This window comes from Bufo bufo, chromosome 10 (assembly GCF_905171765.1).
Source record: "Bufo bufo chromosome 10, aBufBuf1.1, whole genome shotgun sequence".
Taxonomy (NCBI): Eukaryota; Metazoa; Chordata; class Amphibia; order Anura; family Bufonidae; genus Bufo; species Bufo bufo.
Window position 1 is genome coordinate 56,486,545 of NC_053398.1, and position 23,227 is coordinate 56,509,771.

The 23,227-nt window shown below is 44.1% G+C and overlaps 1 protein-coding gene across 1 annotated transcript in view; it reads right to left on the reverse strand.

Annotated features, from left to right (window-relative positions):
- ATL3 (atlastin GTPase 3) overlaps nucleotides 1-23,227 on the reverse strand; it is a 96,479-nt gene that overhangs the window by 22,005 nt on the left and 51,247 nt on the right. Inside the window, exons 5-8 of the mRNA XM_040409483.1 lie at nucleotides 18,923-18,973; nucleotides 16,827-16,883; nucleotides 14,191-14,283; nucleotides 13,230-13,368 (exon numbers count right to left, since the gene is read on the reverse strand). Of these exons, the coding sequence (XP_040265417.1) occupies nucleotides 13,230-13,368; nucleotides 14,191-14,283; nucleotides 16,827-16,883; nucleotides 18,923-18,973 (340 nt within the window). The remainder of the gene's footprint in view (nucleotides 1-13,229; nucleotides 13,369-14,190; nucleotides 14,284-16,826; nucleotides 16,884-18,922; nucleotides 18,974-23,227) is intronic.

Here is a 23,227-nt window from a genome sequence, read left to right on the forward strand (position 1 = left end):
TAAAAAAACACCCTAGCGTTCACATTGATAGAACATGTAAGCGATCCGACAGGGAGATTTATAATTCTGGTATGCACATTGAACAACACACCCTTCACTCTGGTATCGGTATATATGCACCTAACAAGGGACAAACCCGATTCTGGAAGAAAGTATTGAAATTAGTTAATAAGAAAAAGAAGGGGTAATTATTAATGTTTGGGGATTTCAATCTCACTACAGACCCTGAAATAGATACGTCCTCCTCTTCCTGTAGAACCGTTCAGTCCTTAAGTGATACTTTGTGGAAGGTAGAATTGTTTGACATCTGGCGCATTAAACATCCATCAGACAGAGATTTTACGTTTCACTCAGGGGTACATAATGTTTATTCTCGCATAGATATGTTCTTGGTAGATAGGGCAGCACTGTCAAAAGTGGTAGACGCGGAGATAGGACAAATTAAATGGTCCGACCATGCTGCAATAACAATGAAGCTGTTAGAGTACAACAATTACTCCCCAAGATATCTCTGGAGGAGCAATCCTATCCCACTATCTTGTCCACAGCATGGTCGGCGCATTGAATCAGACCTGAAAGAATTCTTTCATCTCAACAAATTAGACGCTACTAACCCCGTGGTATTACGGAATGCCAACAAAGCATGTATCAGAGGGTCATTCATACAACAGGGTGCGGTGCGGAAAAGGAAATTAGAGGAGACCATGTCACAATTGCTCACCAAACTAAAAGAAATGGAGGACAGCAACAAAAACAACCCCTCACCCTCAAACGCGGAGGCCTTAAAACAAACCAGGCAAGATCTGAGGAATCATATGTTAGAATCCTTTGAGAAGGGGCTTCGAAAAACCAAAGCACGCTATTACTCTCAAGGGAATAAAGCGGGGAAACTTCTGGCGGCTAGCCTTAAGGCGAAACAAACAAAAAGTAAAATACCTTACCTCCTACATCCTAAAACAACCTACAAACTAAAATGTACTCCCCACTGGATATAGCAGAGGGCTTTCAGACATATTACCATGAATTATATAATTTAAAGGATTCAATACCATCTCCCCCAAACTTGTCTGACGTGATGAGTACCTACCTCAGTTCCCTAAATCTACCTACTCTAACAAATACACAACTCCAAGCCCTTAATGCCCAAATAACAACTGAAGAGGTGAAGAAAGTAATAGCATCCTTGCCCCAGGATAAGGCACCTGGTCCGGACGGTTTTACAAGCCATTACTATATACGGTTCCCACATATCTTAAGCCCCTTCCTACGGGACTTCTGTCAGTCTGCCCTATCCTCTGGAAGTTTCCCTAAAGAAAATTTACAAGCTATTATTATCACTCTACCTAAACCGGGTAAGCCACCTGATAGACCTCAGAACTTTAGGCCCATATCTTTATTGAACCAAGATATTAAAATATATGCTAAACTTCTAGCCCTTAGGTTAGCTACAATACTCCCTTACATAATCCATACCGACCAGACTGGTTTTGTCTCAACCCGCCAGTCATATTTCAACACCAGAAGAATGTTGGGCATTTTTCACCAAGTCAGACAACAGAAAAGCCCCTTGTTGGTTCTAGCTCTGGATGCCAAGAAGGCGTTTGATAGAATAAGATGGTCATTTGCCTTCTCGGTGCTCTCGGCTATGGGATTTAGTGGCCCCATCATGTCCGCAATAGAGGCCCTATATAGCAACCACACGGCTAGTGTATATGTCAATGGGGCCTTGTTGGGGGCGTTTGGTTTAACGAATGGCACCAGATAAGGCTGTCCGCTGTCCGCTGTCCCCTTTGATTTTTATTATAGCCATGGAACCATTAGCTCAAGCTATAAGATTGGATCCCTTAATCTCGGGGGTTAATATTGGAGGGCAGGATCATGTAATCTCGCTTTACGCAGATGACATTTTACTGTCATTATCAAATCCGGAAACATCCTTAGCAGCGGTTATGAACCAAATAGAATTGTATGGCAACATCTCATATTAGAATTCACAATGAATGGGTAGCTTATTAAATTTAAAACATAACATTTATTTATGTATGTAGATAAAATAATGGGCCCTACTATACTTGACGATACTTAATAGTTGCCACTAGTTACACTAATCTCCTGTAAAAAATGGGCGGAGATGGAAAGGGACCAAAAAAGGGATAGCAATAATGCAAGGAGACAGGGTGAAGGGTAGCCAGATACCAAGGCAGAAAGACACAGTGCTGGGTCAAAATCCCTACGTAGCCCTGTCTCTCTATATCCCCCCTCTTGTCTACTACAATATCTCTATTTATACCCTTCCTAATTGTGGACTGCCCAGCTTTGCCCGATAGCCAGAATATGGTCCTATAGATGGTATCCCTAACAATAGGGGAAAAGCAGGAAAAGCTGGCAAAAATAAATGTGCTGAAGCAGGAACAGGTAAATTCACAATAATGTAAAGTCACCTGTGGTGCCTGAACAGATTCATACACGAAAAGAGTATATAATCAAAAGATCATGATGTACCAAGAATGTGCGTGTTCAAAGTGTTACCTGATTCGTCAGGGGACAAGATTATATCTAAAGAGCCCCTCAACTGGGCTCAATCATTCGTCTCCTATACAGCTTGAGTGACAGCATTCCCCAAGAGGGTAAAGGCCCATTTACTTCACTTAAAAACAAAAGCCTTAAAATGCCTCCGTTGGGGGACCCTACCTGTATAGATGTTTTTGTGAATCAGGTTTGTCGGGATCTATCCAATCTGATATCTTGTCATGGTGGCTTCAATTGCAGCAAAAGCGAATACAAAGCTTTGCTGGACTTGGAGAAAAAGAAAAATCTTATCATCAAACCCTCGGACAAGGGGGGGAACATCGTGTTGATGAACACCAATGACTATACAAATATGTGTCATGCCTTGCTTGATGATAGTGACACATATGAAAAACTGAATTGTGATCCCACCGTTGAATATCAGAGGGAGCTAATTGATATATTGCGAGTGGCAAAAACTGATTACCTTATTTCTGGTGATGAATTTGAGTACTTGTATAAGAAACATCCTACAGTAGCCACCTTTTATAGCCTACCTAAGGTGCACAAGGGTGGCTTTCCTGTTAAGGGACGCCCAATTGTTTCAGGGGTGAATAGTTTGACCCAAAACCTGGGGATTTACTTGGACCATATTTTGGCACCATTTGTGAAAACACTGCCCTCGTACCTGAGAGATACGAGTGATCTTCTTGGTCGTTTGGAGGGTATCAGCTTGGAGGAGGGGACATCCCTAGCCTCTATTGACGTTGAGGCCCTCTATTCGTCCATACCTCATCATCTCGGTATGAGGGCGGTGGAATCATTCCTGTATACTAGGGGCCAACAATTTTATCCACATAACGTTTTTGTCCTGCAGTTACTCAACTTTGTTCTTACAAGGAACTATTTTCTTTTTGATGGTGTCCTCTACCACCAGCTCAGGGGCACCGCGATGGGGAGTTCATGTGCCCCGTCGTATGCTAATTTGTTCCTGGGCTGGTGGGAGAGGACACAGGTCTTCGGCGACGCACCCAATAGATACATCTCCTGCATCGTCACTTGGGCAAGATTCATTGACAATGTCTTTGTTGTTTGGAAAGGGGGAGAAAAGGAATTCTTAGACTTCGTCGAGTGTCTCAATTTTAATGATATAAATATGAAGTTTACCTCTGTCTTTGAAGCAAACACCTTGCCCTTCCTTGATATTTCCATCTCAAGGGGCAAGGATGATCTGATTCAAACCGACATCTTTAGGAAACCCACTTCCACGAATTCACTCCTACATTTGAGCAGCCACCATCCCTTCCCCCTGAAAAGGGGAATACCAGTGGGACAGTACCTGCGCATTAGGAGGAACTGTTCCACTTGGGATACATTTAAAACACAGGCTGACGATCTTAGAAGTTGTTTTCGAGAAAGGGGGTACCCAGATGTGGTCCTTAAAAGCGCCTTTAAAAGAGCCTGTGGGAGTAAGAGAGATGATCTTCTCTATCCCAAACCCAAAAAAACAGAGACTGGTTTGATACGCCTCATAGGTACTTTTGATGACTCTTCGGCGGAGGTCAAACAGATATTAAGGAAACACTGGGAGGTCCTCCTCATTGATCCAGACATTAGAAAGGTTATCCCGGAAACAGCGCAGGTCACCTACCGTAGGGGCCTTAGCCTTAGGGATCGCCTTGTACACAGCCACTACAGCGATACACGTGATTCTAAAGAGACATGGCTTCAACGTCCAATCGGCTGTTTTCGCTGTAGTGGTTGTGTGGCATGTGGACATATCCTAAAAGGACGTTCGTTTTATGCCAATGTCACCGGCAAGTGTCACCAAATTAGACATTTATTTTTGCCAGCTTTCCCTGCTTTTCCCCTATTGTTAGGGATACCATCTATATGACCATATTCTGGCTATCGGGCAAAGCTGGGCAGTCCACAATTAGGAAGGGTATAAATAGGGATATTGTAGTAGACAGGAGGGAGGATATAGAGAGACAGGGCTACGTAGGGATTTTGACCCAGCACTGTGTCTTTCTGCCTTGGTATCTGGCTACCCTTCACCCTGTCTCCTTGCATTATTGCTATCCCTTTTTTGGTCCCTTTCCATCTCCGCCCATTTTTTACAGGAGATTAGTGAAACTAGTGGCAACTATTAAGTATCGTCAAGTATAGTAGGGCCCATTATTTTATCTACATACATAAATAAATGTTATGTTTTAAATTTAATAAGCTACCCATTCATTGTGAATTCTATTGTTTATTCAGGGGTCTAGCCTCACTAATTAATTATAGTTTGACCGACTAGAATTGGTTGTGTAACAACAACATCTCATATTATCATCTTAACTCCTCCAAAACACAAGCATTGCCGATCCACGTCCCGGAAACTCTAACAAAGTCCTTTAGGGAAAAATGGGACTTTGACTGGTGCACTGACAGCATCAAATACCTGGGTACTAACATGACCCCCTCAGTGTCAAAATTATATAGTCTTAATTACGAATCCCTGCTAACAGAGGTGGGTAAAGACCTGGACAACTTCCACAAACATGAAACATCATGGCTAGGCAGGATTGCAGCTTTTAAAATGTTTATTCTCCCTCGTTTCTTATACCTATACCGCATGGTCCCAATTTTGTTGCGAAAAAGGTTCTTTAATAAAGGTGCAACATATACTATCCAAGTATACAGGTCCTTCTCAAAAAATTTGCATATTGTGATAAAGTTATTTTCTGTAATGTACTGATAAACATTAGACTTTCATATATTTTAGATTCATTACACACAACTGAAGTAGTTCAAGCCTTTTCTTGTTTTAATATTGATGATTTTGGCATACAGCCCATGAAAACCCAAAATTCCTATCTCAAAAAATTAGCATATCATGAAAAGGTTCTCTAAACGAGCTATTAACCTAATCATTTGAATCAACTAATTAACTCTAAACACCTGCAAAAGATTCCTGAGGCTTTTAAAAACTCCCAGCCTGGTTCATTACTCAAAACCGCAAACATGGGTAAGACTGCCGACCTGACTGCTGTCCAGAAGGCCATCATTGACACCCTCAAGCAAGAGGGTAAGACACAAAGAAATTTCTGAACGAATAGGCTGTTCCCAGAGTGCTGTATCAAGGCACCTCAGTGGGAAGTCTGTGGGAAGGAAAAAGTGTGGCAGAAAACGCTGCACAACGAGAAGAGGTGACCGGACCCTGAGGAAGATTGTGGAGAAGGACCGATTCCAGACCTTGGGGGACCTGCAGAAGCAGTGGACTGAGTCTGGAGTAGAAATATCCAGAGCCACCATGTACAGGCGTGTGCAGGAAATGGGCTACAGGTGCCGCTTTCCCCAGGTCAAGCCACTTTTGAACCAGAAACAGCGGCAGAAGCGCCTGACCTGGGCTACAGAGAAGCAGCACTGGACTGTTGCTCAGTGGTCCAAAGTACTTTTTTCGGATGAAAGCAAATTTTACATGTCATTCGGAAATCAAGATGCCAGAGTCTGGAGGAAGACTGGGGAGAGGGAAATGCCAAAATGCCTGAAGTCCAGTGTCAAGTAACCACAGTCAGTGATGGTCTGGGGTGCCATGTCAGCTGCTGGTGTTGGTCCACTGTGTTTTATCAAGGGCAGGGTCAATGCAGCTAGCTATCAGGAGATTTTGGAGCACTTCATGCTTCCATCTGCTGAAAAGCTTTATGGAGATGAAGATTTCATTTTTCAGCACGACCTGGCACCTGCTCACAGTGCCAAAACCACTGGTAAATGGTTTACTGACCATGGTATTACTGTGCTCAATTGGCCTGCCAACTCTCCTGACCTGAACCCCATAGAGAATCTGTGGGATATTGGGAAGAGAAAGTTGAGAGACGCAAGACCCAACACTCTGGATGAGCTTAAGGCCGCTATCGAAGCATCCTGGGCCTCCATAACACCTCAGCAGTGCCACAGGCTGATTGCCTCCATGCCACGCCGCATTGAAGCAGTCATTTCTGCAAAAGGATTCCCGACCAAGTATTGAGTGCATAACTGAACTTAATTATTTGAAGGTTGACTTTTTTTGTATTAAAAACACTTTTCTTTTATTGGTCGGATGAAATATGCTAATTTTTTGAGATAGGAATTTTGGGTTTTCATGAGCAGTATGCCAAAATCATCAATATTAAAACAAGAAAAGTCTTGAACTACTTCAGTTGTGTGTAATGAATCAAAAATATATGAAAGTCTAATGTTTATCAGTACATTACAGAAAATAATGAACTTTATCACAATATGCTAATTTTTTGAGAAGGACCTGTATATGGCAAAATAAGAAACCGAGGGTGGCTAGAAACATTATTCAGAGACCTCGAGTAATGGGAGGTCTTGCGGTTCCAGACATGAAATTGTATTATCTTGCCACTTTAGTATCCATGCTCAGAAATTAGAAGCAAGAAAAATTGGGGATTCCCTGGGTACAGGTAGAACAGGCGCAGGCAGCACCTTTTACTTTGCCAGACTTACTACATTTACCTTTCTGAAACATTCCGATCCCTAAAAACTTAAATCCAATAATACTGGCATCCGTTACGGCATGGAAAAGATTTCATAGCATAGATAATGAGGGGTCCCAGCCAACAGTGGTCTCATTGCCATTTTCTTTTATTAGAGCCTTACTCCCGCATGCAGATTTCTCTGGGTGGTACATGGAGATTAAGTGCACAATAGAATTGTTGTTTGAAAATGGGACGCTGAAATCCTTCCAATCCTTGCAGGAACAACTGCTGCTACCCAAGTCAGATTTTTTTAAATACCTACAAATCCGGCATTTGCTAAAAACACTAAGCCCTACAAATTTGAGGTAAATTTCTGGTAATTTTAAAGGGATTAAATCACTATATGAAGCATTGCTCCAGCCAACCCAATTTAAAAAATCTCACCCTATGCGTAAGTGGGAAAGATCACTGAATATTAATATAACCGAGAGAGATTGGCAGAAAACAATCAAGCTGATCCATTCTCATTTACATTGTTCCACTCACGTGGAATCGGCTTTAAAAACAATTCTACACTGGTATTATACACCCGAAAAGTTGCAATATATGTATGAGGGAGTGTCTGGCGAGTGTTGGAGGGGCTGTGGAGGTAGGGGTATACTTCTTCACATCCTTTGGCAATGCCCATTGATAACAAAGTATTGGAAAGCATGTGAAGAATTGTTGGGCCTATTGTTCCCACAGATGTTTGGGTGGACACCGCAACTTGCCCTACTTTTGGTTGGAGTGGCGGATTTCCCTGTGGAAAACAGGAAACTAATATGCGTTCTTTGTGTCTTGGCCAAATTGCTGCTATTGCAAAGATGGAAATCTCAAGATGTACAGCAATTAAGAGACCTAGTGTCAGCTATCAACACCACCTTTGCCTATGAAAGAATCATAGCACTAGGGAATGGTTCCTACCAAAAATTTACGAAACAGTGGCAAGCTTGGATGACATTTCCGCAATGTAAAATGGGCTGAGGAGGAGAGAAGGAAAAACATATTTGAAATTTCCTTTAACTAGGTATATGTCCATGTGCGCTTTGGATTACCAAAAAATATACGTTACTAATGTTTATCATTATTAAGGGAGAGGAGGTGGGCATCTAATTAACATGTCTTTAGAGATATGAGGCTTTATTCTTGGAAAGTATAAAAAATCTGTATTGGTGATAAATGTGCTCCAGACATGGATGACGTCCATAGAAATCAGTGAAATTACTATTTGACAATAGTTATGTTATTGTATTGTTATTTGTTATGAATAACCCGACTGCCATTGATGTGATTGTAATGCATCTTTAATGTAATGTGTATTACTTTGAAATGCCAATAAAAACGATTGAAACAAAAAGAAAAAAAGTCATATGCACCCTAAAATAGTACCAATTAAACAATCATCTCATACTGAAAAAAATTAGCCCTTACATAAGACAGTTGCCCAAAATGTAAAAAACAAACAAAAAAAAAAAAACAAAACAAAAAAACTATGGCTTTCAGAATATGGAGACACAAAAAATGTATTTCTTTTTTTCAAAAATGCTTATTATGTAAAACTGAAATAAACAACCAAAAAAAGTATTATTTCTTAGCTCTATTGTTTGTATGTATAATGGTGAGCGTCATATTTGGTATGGTCGCGTCCGTAACAACCTGCTCTATAAAAATACCACATGATCTAACCTGTTAGATGAACACTGTAAATAACAAAAAATAAAAACGGTGCCAAAACAGCTATTTTTTGTTACCTTGCCTCACAAAAAGTGTAATATAGTGCAACCAAAAAACGTTCGCCCGTTGTGCTCCCCATTTGTTTTGTCACCTCATATGCAAATGAGGAGACTTGGTTATAGTAGGCGTTGACATTTTAGTTCTGCTGGGCGCGTTTATCTTCTCCCTAGCAGCGAGCGCATCCAATCGCAGCGAGTGCATCCATTCGCAGCGCCCTGCTCTTAGCCAGGGAGAAGGGGCTCAAGTTCTCTGCTCTTAGCCAGGGAGAAGATAACCACGCCCAGCAGAACTAAAATGTCAACGCCTACTATAACCAAGTCTCCTCATTTGTATATGAGGTGACAAAACAAATGGGGAGCACAACGGGCGAACGGGGGGTCCTTTTGAAAAAAAATAAAGTGTCCGGACATCAGTGGCAGCAGCCCGATAAGGTAGTATAAGAATTGCACACACTTTTTTCTGATGAAAGGTCCTCTTTAACCACCTCAGCCCCCAGTGCTTAAACACCCTGAAAGACCAGGCCACTTTTTACACTTCTGACCTACACTACTTTCACCGTTTATTGCTCGGTCATGCAACTTACCACCCAAATTAATTTTACCTCCTTTTCTTCTCACTAATAGAGCTTTCATTTGGTGGTATTTCATTGCTGCTGACATTTTTACTTTTTTTGTTATTAATCGAAATTTAACGATTTTTTTTGCAAAAAAATGACATTTTTCACTTTCAGTTGTAAAATTTTGCAAAAAAAACGACATCCATATATACATTTTTCTCTAAATTTATTGTTCTACATGTCTTTGATAAAAAAAAAAATAGTTTGGGTAAAAGTTATAGCGTTTACAAACTATGGTACAAAAATGTGAATTTCCGCTTTTTGAAGCAGCTCTGACTTTCTGAGCACCTGTCATGTTTCCTGAGGTTCTACAATGCCCAGACAGTACAAACACCCCACAAATGACCCCATTTCGGAAAGTAGACACCCTAAGGTATTCGCTGATGGGCATAGTGAGTTCATAGAACTTTTTATTTTTTGTCACAAGTTAGCGGAAAATGATGATTTTTTTTCTTTTTTTTTTTTCTTACAAAGTCTCATATTCCACTAACTTGTGACAAAAAATAAAAACTTCCATGAACTCACTATGCCCATCAGCGAATACCTTGGGGTGTCTTCTTTCCAAAATGGGGTCACTTGTGGGGTAGTTATACTGCCCTGGCATTCTAGGGGCCCAAATGTGTGGTCAGGAGTTTGAAATCAAATTCTGTAAAAAATGACCAGTGAAATCCGAAAGGTGCTCTTTGGAATGTGGGCCCCTTTGCCCACCTAGGCTGCAAAAAAGTGCCACACATGTGGTATCGCCGTATTCAGGAGAAGTTGGGGAATGTGTTTTGGGGTGTCATTTTACATATACCCATGCTGGGTGAGATAAATATCTTGGTCAAATGCCAACTTTGTATAAAAAAATGGGAAAAGTTGTCTTTTGCCAAGATATTTCTCTCACCCAGCATGGGTATATGTAAAATGACACCCCAAAACACATTCCCCAACTTCTCCTGAGTACGGAGATACCAGATGTGTGACACTTTTTTGCAGCCTAGATGCGCAAAGGGGCCCACATTCCTTTTATGAGGGCATTTTTAGACATTTGGATCGCAGACTTCTTCTCACGCTTTAGGGCCCCTAGAATGCCAGGGCAGTATAAATACCCCACATGTGACCGCATTTTGGAAAGAAGACACCCCAAGGTATTCAATGAGGGGCATGGCGAGTTCATATAAATTTTTTATTTTTTTTGGCACAAGTTAGCGGAAATTGATTTTATTTATTTTTTTCTCACAAAGTCTCCCTTTCCGCTAACTTGGGACAAAAATTTCAATCTTTCATGGACTCAATATGCCCCTCACGGAATACCTGGGGGTGTCTTCTTTCCGAAATGGGGTCACATGTGGGGTATTTATACTGCCCTGGCATTCACCCCATATAGACTCCCTGATCACCCCCCCTGTCATTGATTACCCCCCTGTAAGATCCATTCAGATGTCCGCATGATTTTTACGGATCCACTGATAGATGGATCGGATCCGCAAAACGCATACGGACATCTGAATGGAGCCTTACAGGGGCGTGATCAATGACTGTGGTGATCACCCCATATAGACTCCCTGATCACCCCCCTGTCATTGATTACCCCCCCTGTCATTGATCACCCCCCCTGTCAGGCTGCATTCAGATGTCCGTATGATTTTTACGGATCCACGGATACATAGGGGGGTGATCAATGACAGGGGGGTGATCACCCCATATAGACTCCCTGATCACCCCCCTGTCATTGATCACCCCCCTGTCATTGATCACCCCCCCCTGTCATTGATCACCCCCCCCTGTCATTGATCACCCCCCCCCCTGTCATTGATCACCCCCCCTGTCATTGATCACCCCCCCCCTGTCATTGATCACCCCCCCTGTCATTGATCACCCCTCTGTAAGGCTCCATTCAGACATTTTTTTGGCCCAAGTTAGCGGAAATTATTATTTTTTTCTTACAAAGTCTCATATTCCACTAACTTGTGTCAAAAAATTTAATCTCACATGAACTCACCATACCCCTCACGGAATCCAAATGCGTAAAAATTTTTAGACATTTATATTCCAGACTTCTTCTCACGCTTTAGGGCCCCTAGAATGCCAGGGCAGTATAAATACCCCACATGTAACCCCATTTCGGAAAGAAGACACCCCCAGGTATTCCGTGAGGGGCATATTGAGTCCATGAAAGATTGAAATTTTTGTCCCAAGTTAGCGGAAAGGGAGACTTTGTGTATGATCTAGAGAAAAGACTTTTTCAATCTATTACCTATTTGAAAAACGGTGTAAGATTTTAATTATTTCAACAGGAGATAAAACATTCAAAACATACAATGAATGAATTCAAGCTGGGAATAAACACTAGATACAATTTTTGTTACTGAAACCAAGCAGGACAACCCAGCCAAAATTACTTTGTACATACGTAGACAAAATCTGTTCATCTAGTGTGGAAAAGTATTTAGGCAGAGATCATCACGTCAGACCTCACTGATTGTGGGGGGGTACTATCTCTTCTTGGGGAGAGGGCCTTAATCGGCGTGAGGAGGCTTATAGGCCATACATGCTCCTCTGGAATTCTGGGAAGAAATGAGCCCTTGGCAAGCTCTGCCTCTAATGCCACCAGAAGTAAGGCAGCTATCCTATAAGTCAGTGATCGACCCTTTAAATAGGCCTTTGCTGGTATTAGAGGCCGAGTTTATTAAGAGATCATTTGCATCCCTTTCTTCGAATCCTGACTTAGGCCTCTCACCCAGTTAAGCCAGTACTCTGCGCTTTAGGCCTCATGCACACGGCCGTGGAACAGGAGCAGGAGAGCACGGAGTCATTGGTTGCTATGACGCCGGGCGCTTCAAGTCGCTGCTGCACGAAGGGCACGGCATCATAGCAACCAATGACGCTGTGCGCTCCTGCTCTCAGTAGGATGCCAGGCTGGGATACCACGGACCGTGTGCATGAGGCCTTAGACTGATGAGGGCCAATCACCCCAAAGCAGCTGTCTGCAGATAAGATGCTGGCTTATTTACTATCCAAGTCTATTTAAAGGGTTGAACGCTGACTTATAGGATAGCTGCCTTACTTCTGGTGGCATTAGAGGCAGAGCTTGCCAAGAGCTCATTTGCATCACTTTCTTCCAATACCTCACTGAGAAAGGAAACTGCATAATTTTTCCAAAAAAGTGCCCGTGTTTTGCAGTTTGGATGCTAGAACTCTTTTGACCAGTGATGTCACTTGGGTGAGATCAATGCAACTATACAGTGTTGCCTCACTTAGAATGCCACCATCTGGAGAGCATCCACATTAGAACAGAGAGCACAGTCACAACTGATTGTTTCTGGACACGATCCTGCCAGTAGATTATCAGTGTCCGTATTGATAGACTGTTCTACACCAACATAGAAGAGGATTCTTTACTGTGAGAGCACTCAACTCTCTGCCTGAGGAGGTCAGGATGGTGAACTCCCTAAAAGAGTTCAAGAGGGGCCTGGATGCATTTCTGGAGTGTAATAATATTACAGGTGATAGTTACTAGAATTCTGCAGAAGGGTCATTAATCCAGGGACTTATTCTGAGTGGAGTAGAGAAGGAATTTTCCCCCTAAAATGAGGAAAATTGGCTTCTACTTCATGAGAGCTTTTTGCCTTCCCCTGGATAAAATTTGTAGGGTGAACTAGACAGACTTATGTCTTTTTTCAGCCCAAGTTACTATTAATAGACTATTATTATTATTGATAGATTATTTTATTGTGAAACATATTTAGTTATTGGTATATTGTCCAATGAAATATAGTAGAAGTTGAACCACTGGCTGGATTTTGGATGGTATGTAGGAGCGAGATAGTATTATTGGATTTAGTCAACTTAATATTATGCTGTTAATGCAAATGTTCACAAACCTTTCAGACGGCCATCAAATTGAGGACTAGTTGCAACCTTAAGCCCAGGGTGTGGAAGAAGGAAACAGCTCACACTGGTAAAACAGGAGTGAATGTGTTTTCTTACATTCTGGATCTCTTCATGCTGATCTTGCTTTACCTGATCGGCAAGGGTAGAAGGTTACAAATTAGAGTCTAAATACAAAAAGCCAGTCCGTCTCAACAATGAGCAAACAACATTTCTCCATAGCTATCCCTCGTCTTCCGAGTTAATGATGTTTTATCTTTCAGTCTCAGAGCAACCAGAGCATTAGTGGTAGGACACTGGAAGTCCATAATGACTCATTGCATAGTTAGGCTACTTTCACAGAGGATTCCGTATCAGTCTGACAAATGCATTGAAATACCGGATCCGTCTCTCTGGTGTCATCCGGAAAAACGGATCCAGTATTCATTTATTTTTAGCATTTTTAAAGGTCTGTGCATGCGCAGTCCGGAAATCAGGATCCGTTTTGCCTGAACACTTGGGGCCGGATCCGGCATTAATGCATTTCAATGGGAATTAATGCCGGATTAGGATTTTTGGCCGGAGAGAAAACTGCAGCATGCTGCGGTATTTTCTCTGGAAAAAAACCGTAAGAGGGACTGAACGGATGCATCCTGAAAGGACTGCTCTTCATTCAGAATGCATTAGGATAAAACTGATCAGTTTTTTCCCGGTAATGAGTCCCTAGGACGGAACTCTATGCCGGAAAGGAAAAACGCTAGTGTGAAGGTACCCTTATAGGGAACCCATTAAATTCATGATATGGATGTGTACAATGTATACTAAAAGAAATGCCACACAGTTTATTTAATGTGTATCATCATTTTTGCTACAGAAACTTTGTTGCATTATTTTTCCTAAATGTGCACAATTGAGAACTAAGGGAACCTAGGAAGAAAGCAGGCAAAGTCAATCCTTTAAGTATATGTTACTTACCCTTAATCTCTTTTCTAGAAACTTATTACCTCCCTCAGCTGCATATGGATACTCATAGGGAAAGCTCCAATCACGAACCAAAAACATCAAGGTCTAAAAGAAAAATGAAAAGATAATAAAAGAAATACAGGCAGATACTTAGAAGTCATGCAGTACCATCAGGAAGGCATCTGATTAGCTCCAAATGTATTCTGCTGCAGGACAACAACCCCAAACATACAGCCAATGTTATTAAGAAACATCTTCATTGTAAAGAAGAACAAGGAGTCCTGGAAGTCATGATATGGGTCCACAGAGCCCCGATCACAACATCATCCAGTCTGTCTGGAATTGTATGAAGGATGTGTCAAGCCTACATCCACAGACGATCTCCGGTTAGTTCTCCAAGAAGTTTGGAAAAACCACCCTACTGAACTTCTTCAAAAACTGTGTGCAAGTGTACCTAGAAGAACTGATGCTGTTCTAATGGCAAAGGGTGGTCACACCAAATACTGATTTGATTTAGGATTGTTGCGTTATCAAAATTTCTATTCGATTTCGATACAGTAAAAAAGTATTGCGATACTCGATACCATGTGAAAAAAATAAACCACCCAAAAAGTTGCGTGCATTCAGCATTTAAAAAAATGGCGAATCGCGCTGTTTTTATTTATTTTTTCTGTTGCGGCATTCACTGCATAGGAGATTTTTTTTATATTTTAATAGTTTGGACGTGGCGATATGTTTATTTATTTATTGTTTATATATTTTATATGTAAAATTGGGCAAGGGGGTGTTTTATACTTAATATTTTTGTGTTTTATTTTTTTTTTACTTTTTTATTAAATAACTATTAGCCCCTTAGGGGCTAGAACCTGGGATCTTTTCATCCCTTGTCCTATTCAGCCTGATAGAGCTCTATTAGGGTGAATAGGACTTCACACTCTCCCTGCTGCCCTGTGCATAGTACACACAGCAGCAGGAATGTTACCATGGCAGCCAGGGCTTTAGTAGCGTCCTGGCTGCCATGGCAACCGATTGGAGCCCCAGGATTACACTGCTGGAACTCCGATCAGAAGCTGCCACTAATAAGAAGGGGAGGGGACCCTGTGGCCACTGCCACCAATGATTTTGATACTTGGGAGAGGGGGCGCACTGCGCCACCAATGATAATAAACCTTTAATACAGGAGGCGGGTGTCGGAAGCAGATCAGCGGCAGTTATCCCCTCAGGTGCCACACCTGAGGGGGTTATCTGCCGCTGATCGCAGCTCCCTGTCAGAGGCAGGGTGCCGGCTATATGATTCTGCTGCCGGCACCTGCCTCCTGTATTAAAGGTTAAAGAGGACCCTTTCATGGGTCCAAACATTGTAAACTAACTATCAGGATATGTAGAGCGGCGCCCAGGGATCTCACTGCACTTACTATTATTCCTGGGCGCCGCTCCGTTTGCCCACTGTGGCCCCCGGTATATTCTCCCGCTCTGTATGCTAATTGCTAGCATCGGAGCAATGGTGGAGGAGACTGCCCTTTTTCTCAATGGGCGTTCCTTCTCCCTGGCTGTAGCGCTGTCCAATAAAAGCACAGAGCGTCACAACTAGGGAGAAGGTGAGTTTGTTTTTTTTTCTCCCTGGCTGTGACGCTCTGCGTAGTGATTGGACAGCGCTACAGCCAGGGAGAAGGAACGCCCATTGAGAAAAAGGGCAGTCTCCTCCCCATTGCTTCGATGCTACCAATTAGCATACAGAGCGGGAGGATATACCGGGGGCCACAGCGGGCGAACGGAGTGGCGCCCAGGAATAATAGTAAGTGCAGTGTGATCCCTGCGCGCCGCTCTACATATCCTGATAGTTAGTTTACAATGTTTGGACCCATGAAAGGTCCTCTAATATCATTGGTGGCGCAGTGCGCCCGCCCCTCCTCCTCCCGTCTCTCTTCTTATTGGCAGCAGCAGCGGCACAGGGGAGGGGGAGGGAGGGAGTGACTCCTTCTCCCCTGTGCTGCTGAGGGAACATGAGCGCGCTGACAGCAGCGCGCTCATGTTCTCTGATGCTAGGCTGCGCAGTAGGGCAGCCTAGTATCTATAAATGTCAAATCCCGGTATTGTATCGTTACCAGGACAAAAGTATCGATTGGGTATCGATATTTCGATACCCGCAACAACTGTAATTTGATTAAGATTTTGCTTTTGTAAATTTGCTTTGCATTTTTTTAGTTCATTAAATAACTATTCACACTTCTATTTTTGAAATAATTCTTACTTTGCAACATTTCCACACTTGCCTAAAACGTTGGCAAAGTACTGTAAAGAACAAAAATGAGTCACATAGTATATAACAAGACGACAGTTTCAGGAAACAGAGTACTGAGATGTGACAGAACAAGTTCATAACCATCACTGGTTAACCTTGATGGACTGGTGTCTTTCAGCCTATACTTATATAAAAGTGAGGTGGAGCATCCACTTCTCTAGTCTTGGATGCAGTGCAGATACTGTATTGCCCGTTCCTGGGCTACAATGAAAACAAAAAACAACAGAAAAACTGTTCTTCAGCCACCTGAACGTAGCTTATTTTTGTTGAAAGTCTGAGACTATGCATCTCAGATAACTAGTGGCCAACAGGTTTATTTTTTATCATGAATACCGGAGTGACTCACTTGGAATGGCTTCAAGAAGATCTCATCCATAGCTAAACGTCCATATTCAGTAAAGAGCTGAACATAAAGAAAGGGAAAAGTCACTATATGAAATGATCACCAATTATCTCCTGCATTACTAATATAGTGCCACGCCTAATGCGGAGGCCTCCTCTTATGGCATTGATCACGCATTAACACTAGAAAAGAAGTGACCCTGTGCAACATCATCATTCAGCATCACTATATCATTTTTTAAAGGAACCCGTCACAGTTTTCATTACTAAATGGGTATTTCCATCTGATAGGATAAATGTGCAATAGGTGAAGGTCCACCTCTGGAACCCTCTCCTATCTCAGGAACAGCACCCCAAAAGAAATGCTGAACAAGATGCTCATGTGCGGCCATCCCTCTATTCATTCCGAAAATAGTTGAGCCTTTAGGAATTCCTATAGCAGTGAATGGAGGGGTGATGCGCGGCATGCTCTATGTGGAGCCACTTTTGGAGATAAGAGCAGGTTACAGAGGTGGAACCTGCATCTCTTGAGATGTATGGCTCAAATGTCCCAGGTGGGACAACCCCTTTAAAATACTATGATAAATTTTGCAGACATGACCATGTGGAAATTGCTTGCTTTACTAGGAGGGAGGAAAAGAAGTTATAAAATCCCTGTGCTGTGCTCTCCGATAGTCACCTGGCTGTGTGTTTTTGCTTGGTAACTAAGGATGTAGGGTAGGATGTACACATGGCGTTTTAACATGTTTCTTGTGCCATTTTCAATCACATTTTGCCACTACAGCCAGATGTCACTTTAAAACAAAAATACTGTAAAATCCACGTACACAGCATTTTTACAGCAGTGTTTTATACAGGGCTGTGGAGTCGGAGTCAATTTTGGTTACCTGGAGTCGGATTCGGCAAAAAATGAGCCGACTCCGACTCCTACTAGATTTAAATTAGTATTGATGACCCATCGTCAGGCCCGACACCCTGGACCCCACCGATCAGCTGTTAGGAGACGCCAGATGCCTCATGAGCACTGCACCCAATTCCTAGGCCATGTGATGTCAGCGTACATCGGTCACATGGCTTACTTGCAGCTAAGGCTACTTTCACACTAGCGTTCGGAGCGGATCCGTCTGATGTTTCATCAGACGGATCCGCTCCGATAATGCAGACGTTTGCATCCGTTCAGAACGGATCCGTCTGCATTATTACTTAGAAAATTTTCTAAGTGTGAAAGTAGCCTGAGCGGATCCGTTCAGACTTTACATTGAAAGTCAATGGGGAACGGATCCGCTTGAAGATTGAGCCATATAGTGTCATCTTCAAGCGGATCCGTCCCCATTGACTTACATTGTAAGTCTGGACGGATCCGCTCGCCTCCGCACGGCCAGGCGGACACCCGAACGCTGCAAGCAGCGTTCAGGTGTCCGCTCACTGAGCGGAGCGGAGGCTGAGCGCTGGCAGGCGGATGCATTCTCAGTGGATCCGCCTCCACTGAGAATGCATTGGGGCCAGACGGATGCGTTCGAGCGGACACCCGAACGCTAGTGTGAAAGTAGCCTAAGCCACATTCAAGTCAATGGGGCTAAGCTGCAATAGCACGCACTGCAAGTCTGCAACTATACAATGTATGGCGCTGTGTCGTGGAAAGATCACTGATATTATTTCCCGGATAACAACTTTAATTACCAATTGGCATAGGAACTCTGTATTAAGTAAGTAGTGATCAGCGGAGTGGTGACACAGGAGCTGGGGATGGGTGAGCATTTATTTTATTTCATTCCCTGCTCTTGTCCACATATTGCTAAAGTTCAGAAAATCCCACAGATGCTGGTGCTTCGGCTTCTTAGAGAACTGCAGACTACAATCTACTTTCACAATATTTCAAGTTCTGGTAATGTCACTGGTTTCCAGTGGTAGTGTGCAAATAGACTACTAGTGAAGAGGGAAACAAAGGCCATCACATAAAATACTTCAGTGAAACAAGTACCGTAGGCAATCCGGGTTTACGGTAACTTTAACTCATAAATAATTATTCTTTACGCCGTGTCCCAAAAAAAATGACAAACCTGAAAAACCATGTAAAATAACGAAAGATAATTATCCTACCTGAAGTTGCTGGAGGTCGTCTTCTTGTATGTTCTGGGACAAGTTGTAAATCTGTATGGTAAAGAGATGTAAAAAGAACCAGATGCCGTCATCAGAAATTCAGAAGGTGTTATGCAGTTTAGGGCTGCAGTAAATGATTATTTTAGAAATCGAGTATGCTTATTGATTATTTTTTACAATTAATCAAGTACTCGAATAAGAAAAAATTAATTGACTGTTTTCTTTTATAAAAACTCATCAGACCCCCTGCCATCAGTCCCCAACACTCTTCGTTCCCGCCCAGTGCCATCAGCTCAGCAGGGACCGTGTGCACAGTGATGTCCCAGGGCAAAGACAGTGTGCACGGGGATGTCCCAGGGCAGGGACAGTGTGCACGGGGATGTCCCAGGGCAGGGACAGTGTGCACGGGGATGTCCCAGGGCAGGGACAGTGTGCACGGGGATGTCCCAGGGCAGGGACAGTGTGCACGGGGATGTCCCAGGGCAGGGACAGTGTGCACGGGGATGTCCCAGGGCAGGGACAGTGTGCACGGGGATGTCCCAGGGCGGGGACAGTGTGCACGGGGATGTCCCAGGGCGGGGACAGTGTGCACGGTGATGTCCCAGGGCGGGGACAGTGTGCACGGGGATGTCCCAGGGCGGGGACAGTGTGCACGGGGATGTCCCAGGGCGGGGACAGTGTGCACGGGGATGTCCCAGGGCGGGGACAGTGTGCACGGGGATGTCCCAGGGCGGGGACAGTGTGCACGGGGATGTCCCAGGGCAGGGACAGTGTGCACGGGGATGTCCCAGGGCGGGGACAGTGTGCACGGGGATGTCCCAGGGCGGGGACAGTGTGCACGGTGATGTCCCAGGGCGGGGACAGTGTGCACGGTGATGTCCCAGGGCGGGGACAGTGTGCACGGTGATGTCCCAGGGCGGGGACAGTGTGCACGGTGATGTCCCAGGGCGGGGACAGTGTGCACGGTGATGTCCCAGGGCGGGGACAGTGTGCACGGTGATGTCCCAGGGCGGGGACAGTGTGCACGGTGATGTCCCAGGGCGGGGACAGTGTGCACGGTGATGTCCCAGGGCGGGGACAGTGTGCACGGTGATGTCCCAGGGCGGGGACAGTGTGCACGGTGATGTCCCAGGGCGGGGACAGTGTGCACGGTGATGTCCCAGGGCGGGGACAGTGTGCACGGTGATGTCCCAGGGCGGGGACAGTGTGCACGGTGATGTCCCAGGGCGGGGACAGTGTGCACGGTGATGTCCCAGGGCGGGGACAGTGTGCACGGTGATGTCCCAGGGCGGGGACAGTGTGCACGGTGATGTCCCAGGGCAGGGACAGTGTGCACGGTGATGTCCCAGGGCAGGGACAGTGTGCACGGTGATGTCCCAGGGCAGGGACAGTGTGCACGGTGATGTCCCAGGGCAGGGACAGTGTGCACGGTGATGTCCCAGGGCAGGGACAGTGTGCACGGTGATGTCCCAGGGCAGGGACAGTGTGCACGGTGATGTCCCAGGGCAGGGACAGTGTGCACGGTGATGTCCCAGGGCAGGGACAGTGTGCACGGTGATGTCCCAGGGCAGGGACAGTGTGCACGGTGATGTCCCAGGGCAGGGACAGTGTGCACGGTGATGTCCCAGGGCAGGGACAGTGTGCACGGTGATTCCCAAGCCCGGCGATGCAGAGTTAAGTCCTTACCTGTGCCTGCGCCGCGAGCCGCTCTGAAACACATGCGGTCACCGGGAGAAGGCAGTTCCGAGAACAGCCTTCTGCTGATAACACTCCGATCTGTACTGCCACTGGAGCCCCGCCTCCTCCGCTGCTCTGCACACAGCGTCAGGTCATAGTGCGCGCTTACGTGCACTATGACCTGACGATGTGTCAGGATCCAGTACAGCGCTTTGCGGGCCGGCGGGTGACCACGGAGCGGTGAGTAATAGCAAGTGCTTCACTCCCGCTCTGTGGTCACATGACACAAACGAATCCTCAATGCAAAATATTTGCATCGAGGATTTTTTTGTGTCTAATTACTCGATTCAATCGAGTAATCGTTTCAGCCCTAATGCAGTTATTCGTTACCCAGTAATTTATGGGTTAGATAGAATTACAAATATGTAGAAAACAAGCATGCACCTAAGTATTGCTGAATATTTCAGAGCTGTCCAGGAAGCAAAAAATAGGCTAATATCAAGGAATATGCTAAAATAATAAAGTAACCAGTACTCATCTGTTATACCCCATACACTCTAGTGGTCCCTGACTGTCTTAAATTACTTTGCTGCCGTGATGACAAGCTGTACACCCATGTAGCCAATCATTGACCTCAGTAGAGATGCCTGTATCTATGGCACAAAGCTACTGAGGCCAGTGACTGGCTGCAGTGTTCACATCGGTGTATGGGCAAGTCATCGCTGCAACAAAGTATTTTTAAATTTAACATATTAACAACAGTTAGCCCAAAGCGTCACATTCCTTACATTCCTAAACAAACCCCCTTGAAAGGGTGGGTTCTCCGGGAATAATTAAAAATGGCCTCAAGAATGTGAGCAGACTGGTTGCCTCCGCTTGTAGAGCTGCCCAGTGGGGCGAGAGGGCATGACTGGCACTTGCATATACGACACATTGGGGAGGCTGCTTATTCATTATGGCATATCGTAGGCAGGATCACATCATTACATCTACTGTAGAGCAGTGCAGTGTGTAGTAGTGGAAACCAGTCCTGCTCACATTCTAGGACCGGTTGCTTTTGGCCATTTTATATCACACCTGTAGAATCCCTTTAAGGAGAATGTGTCTAATGTACACAGGATCAGAAAATCTCTTTAAGAGGATTTCGTACACTGGACAATTATCACCTAGTAACAGGACAAGTCATAAAAGTTGAATCATAGGGGGCCCACTAACTGGGATCCCCAAAATCAATAGAAAGAGGGTAACAAGCTGCCCATTCCTCCTCACTGCAGGACCATGAAAAGTAGCAGCCTAATGTACTCGATTGTCCATAGGGCTGACAGAAGCAATGAATAGAGAAGCAGTGCGCTCAACCATCCCTTTCTTGAAAGTTTATGGGACTGATGGAGTAGCTGCCTACAGGTGTTTTTTTGAGCCCATACACATTTAGGGTACCTGCACACAATGCTGATTACGCATGGTTTCCCGCACAGAAAATCCACAGATTAGTACAGTACCAGCAAATATATGAGAATAGACAATTCACATGTGCACTTTACGGATTTGTTCTGCACAAAAATTGACTTAAAATCTGAGGTATGTCAATAAGTTTTGCCGTTTTAGCTGCAGATTTAACCAATTTTCAAATGAAGGGTGAGATCTGCTGTAAAACCGCATCAAATCTGCATGGAAATGTTTAAAGATCTTCTGCGCGTTCACCTGCCCCCGTGTGCCGCTACCCTTAAACTGATTCTCTGTGATTTGTTCCATAAATTAGGAATAGTGGAGCTTGGGATCCCCTTTTCAAAGGATGAGTGAGGGCCCCAGCATTTGGGTCCAGAACGATCAGACATTTATCACCCATCCTGTGTAAGAAAATCCTTTAACCCCTCCACGACCCAGAGATTTTCTATTTTCTACTCCTTGCCTTCCCGGAGCCATAACTTTTTTACTTTTTCATTCACATAGCTGTATGAGGGCTTGTAATAAAACAGCATTTAGATTTTTTTTCCCCATTACAGCATTCACTGTATGGGATAGATACATGCCTTTAAAGAACAGACTGGAAGGGGTTAATCACTGTGTAAATAAATATTAAGCAATTTTCTAGGCTTTATGAATAAATTCCTTGCCATTTTCAAGATGTGATTGGTGTCAGTGAACAGGAATATTCTCGTTTATGTCCAGAGGCTGAAAAGTGGAACCTAAATACCAGACAATCGTATCCCAGCTAAACAATTCTGTTCACCTAAAGACATCAGCAGCTGCAAAAACCTCTATCCTGATTGGATAATTAACAAAAGTCTATCAGCATGGAGTCCTACGGTGCATTTTGGAAAATCCTTAGATCCTTTCGCTTTTTTTCACATTTTGTTAAAGCGGCTCTGTCACCAGTATCGTCCCTATTGAACCAGACATACTGCCTGGTAGGTCTCATCATGCTGATTAAATCTGTACCTTTCTTTTGTCTGTATGCTAAACGGCTGCAGATATAGCTGAGTTTTTATTCATATGCAAATGAGAACTTCGAGCACTCAGAGGCGGGGCTAAATGTCTGAGCACTGCTGTGTAACACCCCCTGTGCTCTGCACACGCCTCCTCCCCTTGACTGACAGCAGGCTGAGGGCAGAGCTGTGTGCGATCATG